Source organism: Piliocolobus tephrosceles, unplaced genomic scaffold, assembly GCF_002776525.5.
Source record: "Piliocolobus tephrosceles isolate RC106 unplaced genomic scaffold, ASM277652v3 unscaffolded_35372, whole genome shotgun sequence".
Taxonomy (NCBI): domain Eukaryota; kingdom Metazoa; phylum Chordata; class Mammalia; order Primates; family Cercopithecidae; genus Piliocolobus; species Piliocolobus tephrosceles.
The window spans coordinates 1-7,606 of record NW_022319168.1 but is presented as its reverse complement, the minus strand read 5'-3'; the positions used below and the strand labels follow the sequence as shown (position 1 = coordinate 7,606).

The window sequence follows — 7,606 nt, the reverse complement described above, 5'->3', positions numbered from 1 at the left end:
GGTTAGTTTCTAGAGGATCCAAACTAAGGCATTGTCCTTGGGTCCTTGCCTAAAAAGGGTTTTACAATCTTTTGTGGAAACAGAAGAAGATAATAATAACAATATCCCTGGAGCTCTCAACTCAAAGTTCTGATTGTCTTCACTCCCTTGAATGATGTCACCAGAAGCCTCAATGATCCCTTACTCTGCAAAGTGTAATGTGCCAAAAAGATGTCAATTACTCAGCCTCAGAGGCACAGGATTACATCAAGTTCTTTATTGGAAACAATTGAGAGTGACACAGGTATAAACTAGGAGCTCTAGAAGTTGGAGATAAAGGGGACATAAAGATGAAATCAAAATGGAAGGATATTGTGCATCGAAAGAGCCAAAGATGGAGGAAAAGGAGGGAGATGCAAGGGTTCTGTTTTGCGAAGGGCTAAGATCTTGAAATGCTGCAAGTGAAACTGGAAGTCAGTCTGGAGCATCAGTCAGGTACACGAACAGTCCTCAGAGCATGAGCCACACTCTGGTGGTTCTTCCTGCGCATCCTTATCCAATCAGGGAAAGCCTGTAGAGAACGTAGGACAGAAACAGGTGAGTATCTTGGGTTCAGCTTATCTTTGGAGCTTGAGGTTATGCTTATACATCTTTGCACAGAAAAGCACTAAAAAGAAGTGGGTTTGCTTTGGGGAGCTCTCCATCTCCTTCAAGGAAAAACAAATAGGAGTGACTTGCTGGCAAAGAACTGTGTTGAGACATTGATGGCTCGGAAGGATTGGTTGGTCAACATGTCTAGGTTTAACATCCTGTGCCTCTTCTGCAATTCATCTCTGAGATTTCACCACTTCCACACCCTTCCTCCAGCCCTCCTAACTCCCCTCATACTTGCCAACATTGATTACTTCTACATCCCTTCTCATCCTCAGTTCCCAGAAAGTAGCTTTGTCTACCACTTTGCCAGGTGCATTCTCACCTCCTGATCAGAGCTGGTTCTGTCAGCAGCAGGTCTGCCAAAGATGTAGCTGTCCTGGAAAGGACCAGCCAACATGCAGACCTCACAGCATGGGACTGGAGAGGATGAAAGACCGGGGCCCCTAGGACTCACGTTTATTCTTGCAGGTGTTCAGGCAGTTGGCTTCGGATTGGAAGTTGTTATTGTTTCCCTGGCAGCCACCATAGACAAATGTGGAGCAAGTATTATTTTTCTTGTCATACCACCACCGAATAAAAAAAGCCAGGCAGGGGCCAGTTTCATTTGGCATTTCACATACATCTGCAGAAAGACTCCAGAGTTGAAAACTCAGCGTGCCCCCTCCAGAAATAAACAGTTGTTATTATTCTCCCTGGCAACCACTATAGATGGAACCGGAATAGGCTCCTTTTCCCTTATCCCTCAGCAGGAGCACAGCTCCACTGACATATTGCACACATGTGCAAGGAGACTCCAGAGTGGGCATCTGCATCCCTGGAGATAGGGTTATTGCAGGTGAAATTAGCTAAAAAGAGGTCAGACCAAAATAGGGTGGGCCCCTACACCAACATGACTGGTGTCCTTATAAAAGCAGGTTAATTTGGACAGAGGCAAACACACTGGGAGAACACCGTATGAATGTGAAGGCAGAGATTGGGGTGCTGTGTCTACAAGCCAAAGAACACCAAAGATTGCCAGCAAACCACCAGAAGCTAGGGGAGAGGAATGGAACATGCCTCTTCCCCATAACCCTGTCAAGGAACCAATCGTGCTGACACCATGTTCTCGGACTTCTAGCCTGAGGAATTGTGAGACAATACATTTCTGTTGTTTAAGATTCCGAGTCAGTGGTACTTCGTTATAGCAACTCTACCAAACAAATGCAGGTCCCTACTAAATTGTGCTTACACAGTTCCATTTGGGCAAATCTCCACTGCTAAACAATTAGGTCCTGTTGATTTTTACCTCCTAATATATAGCTCACCTCTCTGCCAGTCTCTCTAATATAAGCCTCAGTGACTGTCTCATGCCTGGGCTGTTGAGATAACCTCAGATTGATCCCCTGCCTCCAGTCCTGGCCCCTCCAATCAATCATTGATGCTTCCCACCAGAGGGAAGGATCTGATGGATCTGAGAACCAGGCTTATCATGTCATTCCACAGATAAGACCTACCTTCACTTCATGACAATACCCTCCCATGACCCACAGGGCCCTCCATTGTCTAGCTCCTACTGTGACGCTGGCCTCCTCCCCTGCCGCAGAACCCCTTCCAGCCACATGCTCCAATAATGTTGAACACCCCGTGCCACCCCCATACCTCCATCCCTTTGCACTGCTCACAGTGACACTCCTCTTCTTCCTTCAAAACCTTTCTCACACATCAGCTGTTGTGATGTCTCCCTTGACTCCACTCTACATTCCTCACTGCCACACCTTGCTTCAGAATCTGTGCACTCATTTTTCATTTACATCCTCAGTGTCATCCCTGAGGCTGTGAGTTTCTGGCGAGCAAGGAGTGAGTTTCTAGTGTGTCTGCTTCCATCTTGGCATCCCAATTCCTAACAGGTAGTTTGGCACAGTACAGAACCTTATAGAATGTTGAGGGTAAAAGAAATTGTATCCCGATCTGAACTGAATAAATTATTCATTGAGCACCTATTATGTGCCTAATGCTTCAAGGAACAGAGAAAAGGCATGACCTCTGCTATTTAGGAGCCCTTAGCCAAGAATTACAAATAAGCAAATAGGTATCAGGTGGCTACTATGTGCCAGGCATTGCTCTAAGCACATCATGCAGATCAATTGGATCCTCAAAATAACCTTCTACACTGATCCTTTTATTATCTGAGGAAACTGAGGCACAGTGAAGGAATGTTTTTAATTTATCCTAGACAAAAAGGCTGCTAAAAACTGGAGGTAAGAGTTGAACTCACTATGTCTGAATTCAGAATCCTTACCTGCCGGCATATGAGTGACTTAGCCCCCTACCCTGCCCACTCTACTTGTCTGTCAAGTCCTGTTTACTTTACCTCCTACATACCTTTCGAGCACGTCCTACTCTTCTTCATCCCCTCAGCTACCCCTAGTTCCAGTCACCATTTCTATCACCTTGAAGTCCTTTAAGATACTCTGTTCCTCCTATTTTAAACTCTATAGATGTAGTATGAACCTGGTCATGTGATGCTCTGCCTCGGTGGATTGCCATGGCCCTTCGATCCAGGCAAGACTCTTTAACCTGGCCCACCATACCCGAATTGTTTGATCACTGCCCACCCAGAATCTGTTTTCCTTGTCCCATGCTCGTGCTCACTCTGCATTCTGGCCTCCCGCGGTCCCACCATTGAGCCTTTGTGCATGCTACTCCCTGTTCCTGGAAAACCCTTCCACCCACTTTTTGCCTGAAACGTTACCCATCTTTCTCAACTCAACTCCAGATTGGCTTTCTCAGAGAAGGCAATCCCAACCTCCCTGACCACACTGAGCAGATCAAATCCTATTGTGGGTCTCAGAGGCACTCAATACACATTTGTTGAATGAATAAAAAAAAATCTTCGATAGTCTTTTTGCATCCCAGGGAGATGGGCATGAAATTAAGATGCAGCAGAAAGGAAAAGCCCTCTGTTGTGCAGCAGTCAGGAGAGGTGTTTTGGTGCAAAGTTGGATTTGTGTAGGCAGAGAGGTGGTCACTCCATAGCAAAAAAGTTAGAAAATATAAATTGCTTCATTTATCACTCGCAGCAACAATGTTGTATATGTTAGGGCAACAATGGCCACCTGGGGCTCAAAAAATTGTAAGCGTGACAGGTATCTAAATAGCCAAAAGAATCTGATTCAATGCCACTCCTTCACCAGTCATTTGTTTTGGGAAACTGAGTCTCGGGCATTACCTGATAGGAAAAGGTCATTACTAATGGCACACATCATATTTGGCACAGTAATGAATCTAAATTGCAGGTCTCCCAAGTCCAGCAGTTTTGCCAGAGACCAGCCCTCAGCGATCAGGGCACAAAGCCAGTCCAGGAAGGCAGAAGGCGAGGACAGGGGGAGGAAGAGTTGGTTATTCTGCGGCTCTGAATATTACCTTGTTTGAGATCTAAACATTTTTTTCCACAGCTGAAGACACAGTACCTCTTGTTGTCCTGGCATTGTCTGTGCCTTGTACACACATCCCTTTCTCTGAATTCACGTTCTTCTCTGATGGTGGGACATCTCCCTAGGGAAGGAGCAGTTTCACACCCATGTGCTTTATAAACTGAGGCCCACAAAATGTAAGTAACTTGCCCAAGATTACAGGGCTACCAAGATTTGAACCCACTAAGTCTGATTCCAGATCCCTCTGTAGTTTTAAAATCCCTTTTCAGAAATCCTTACTTCCTGAGTGTTCAGCAAATGATAACAATGATCATTGTTACATTATAGTCATGGAATATAAGTGTCTGAAGTTTAAAGGAACTTCTGGATGCTGTCCTTTATCTCAAAGCAGTGAGCCCCTAGGGATACAGGGACACTTTATGGGACTACATTTGAAAGAACCAGGAGTGAATAGAGATGATGCCTCAAGAAAGGGGCCTGTTTTGCTCGCGGGATAAGTAGAAGGTCCCTTGGTTTCCCGGATTCCTGTAGCGACTCCCCTGAATGCTAGATCCCGTGACTCTCCTCCACCTCCTTGATAAAGGCCCTCCACTTCAAAGGGGGTGAAAGTGGGGATTGCCTAAGTCAGGGTTACTGCATTCCCAGAAGAGATCTTCCACAGGAGGGATCTTACAAAGATCTCTCTCCTCTCCCAACCCGGGACCTGGGCTAAGATGGTGGAAAGCAACCCAGATCTGAAGAGTTGTTCCCTGTTCCTTCCTCCCAGCAGACTCCCCTCTCTCTAGGGTAAGGGCTGAGGCCAGTACTTACTGGGAAATAACCAGTCAGTCAGACCAGGTCCCTGGACATTCGCTAAGAGGATGAATAGCACCAAGAGGCTCAAAAGTCCAGAAGATCCCATGCTGAAGAGAGGCCAGGCTTTCTGGTGGTTCCAGAATTTGGAATGCTCAGCTGCTGCACCTTGGATATAAGAACTGGACACAAACCGGCCACCCCCTTTCTTCTGGGAACACTAAGTTCCCAAGGTCACAAATGGGACTAACTGACACCCACAGCTCATAGCTTGGGAGGAAGGGTCTCTCACTGAATGGATCTTGATCCTTACACCCCTAGGCTGCACTGGGCTGGGGCTCTAGTCAACCCCAGGGAGTGGGCAAAGCTTGTCTCCCACTTTCCAGGCTGCCTTCAGGGGAATGCTATCATCTTGGGTCTTCATCTTGATAACTTGGAGAGCGGTGGAGTGTCCTCATTCTTCATTCATTTTCCATCGTACGTGCGCACTTACGGGCGCACTCCTTCTGCTTGTCTCTTGACAATGTGTCCCTGTCGGTCTCTTGGTATCTCATTGTTTATCTGTGCCTCTCTGTGCCTAAGTCTGTTTCTCTTTCCCCATGGTCTCTGTGTTCCTTTCTCCCTCTCCCACAGCTTCTTCCCATCCTTCTGTCTTTTATTTTATCTTTGGTTCACTCATATTCTTTGACTAAAGCCAAAGATTTAAGATTTGCCACAGAGCAGGGTGTAGGGGAGGAATCAGGTTGATAGCTGGGTCTTCAAAGCTTTGTTGCTCTAAGAGCAAGAGAGGATATCAGAGCTTAGAGGGAGCCTTTATCATCAATGCAAGCTCCTTGATAGCTGAGGAACTATGTCATGAAGGGACTTGCCTGAGAGACTACAGTGGAATAAAGTTCAGTATCACAGCAGACTTTGGGGATTCTAACTGGGCGAGCAGAGGAGCTGTGGGAAAGAGGTGCTGGGGAACTTGGACAGCTTTCCATTCCTACAGCCAAGGAATCTACACTGGCCACTCAGCCAGTCCTGGGAAGGAGAGAGACACTCTTTACAGAGTAAATGTTATCCCTAGGGCTCCCATTTTCTTCTCTAACTAGGTGTTACCCTTTTGGGCCAAGTTTGTTCTCCAAATATTCCTACATGACAGACAGAGGCCAGAGAAAGACAACCTTATCATCAGAGAGTGACTGTAAGATCACAAAATTTAGTATCAGAGGCAGAGCCCCCATAAGAATCCCATGCCACCAACTTGACAATCTCACCTAAAGAGACTACTGAATTGAATTTTTCTTTGCTTTTCTCTTCTCTTTTTTTTTGTCTTTTTCTTTTCTTTTCTTTCTTTTCTTTTCTTTCCCTTTCCTTTCCTTTTTTCTTGTATTTTCTTCTTTTCTTTTTTTTTTAAACAAATCTATAGATAAGTACTCTTAATATTCACATTTTATAAACAGAAGAATTGGAAGCATAAGGAGGTTATGTGAATTTGCCCAGGGTCACACAGCTACTCAGGGATGGAGCCAGGATTTGAACCTACAATGTGTGGCTCCTGAGTGCTCACTTTCAACCACTAATTTTCAGTGCTCAGTACAGTTAGCTGCTAATTGTGAGTCTTCACATTTCAGCATTCCAAGGGACTTCTGGAGTCCATTCTTTACCCCAAGGGCTAGGATCCTCTGTAGGTGTGGGTGTGGGGGCGGCAATGAGAACATTTGGAAGCTAACACAGGTAGTGTTGTGTGGAGCAGCCTGTTTTTCTTATGGGAGACTTCCTTGGGCTTACTACTCTTTCTCAGTTCATGTCATGAGCTCTAGGTCCAGGCACCTCCAGGAAGAACTCTTTGGAATGGCAACAAGGAGTCAGTTGCCACAGATTCGGATGCCTATATTCACCAAGGGAGTCTCTTACCAAGAGACTCCAAATAGCTCCCGTCTTTCTCACCCGGAATTCCAGGCACAGGTGGAGAAAATAATTGCTGAACTGCAAAATTGTTGTTTGTTCCTTCTTCCCCACCGAATTTCCTTCCTCCATTGCAAGGACTGAGTCCCCAATACTTACTGCCAAAGATCCCTTCAGCGTGCCCAGGTTCCTGGATATCCCCCAACAGGATGAATGGTACCAGGATTGGCAGAAGTTCTGAGAGTCCCATTTTAGGAAGTACTAGCCTGTTTGATGGCACCAAAACTAAGAACTGCTGCTCAGCAGCTCCTATCTCTGCACTTTGCCTGCCCTGGTGTGGCCCAGCACTCCAAGAGACAGTCCTGGAAACAAGCCAGCCAGACTCCCCCGTCAGGAACACCAGATCCCTGAGGCCATCAGTGGGACTACCTGGTACCTACCCTGGGGGAAGGGGGCCTTGATAGGCGGCTCCCAGTGTGCCAATTCCTGAAAGATCTAGAACCAGAAATACCATTTGACCCAGCAATCCCATTACTGGGTATACATTCAAAGGAATATAAATCATTCTTTTATAAAGATACATGCATGAGTTTGTTCACTGCAGCAGTATTTATAATAGCGAAAACATGGAATCAACCCAAATGTCCAACCAATAAGCTGCCTAAAGAAAATGTGGTACATATATACCATGGAATACTATGCAGCCATAAAAAGAAGTGAGATCACATCCTTTGCAGGGACATGGATGAAGCGGGAAGCCATTATCCTCAGCAAAGTAATGCAGGAACAAAACTAAATACCGTACGTTCTCCCTTGTAAGTGGGAGCTGAACAATGAGAACACATGGACATCGGGAGGGGAACAACACATACTGTGGC

General features: G+C 45.9%; 1 protein-coding gene across 2 annotated transcripts; it reads right to left on the bottom strand.

Annotated features, from left to right (window-relative positions):
• Positions 1-231: 231 nt before the first annotated feature.
• On the bottom strand, positions 232-5,010 carry LOC113222814 (eppin). Of its 2 annotated transcripts, none has more exons than XM_026452416.1 (4): positions 4,857-5,010; positions 4,036-4,167; positions 1,088-1,255; positions 232-550 (listed from the first exon to the last, which is right to left on the bottom strand). In XM_026452416.1, the coding sequence occupies exons 1-4, from the start codon at positions 4,945-4,947 to the stop codon at positions 540-542; spliced, it is 402 nt and encodes a 133-aa protein (XP_026308201.1). In that variant the 5' UTR covers positions 4,948-5,010; the 3' UTR covers positions 232-539. The 2 variants fall into 2 exon arrangements, with proteins under 2 accessions (XP_026308201.1, XP_026308202.1); XM_026452417.1 differs by having other exon boundaries at positions 1,088-1,266; positions 4,857-4,947.
• Positions 5,011-7,606: the final 2,596 nt, after the last annotated feature.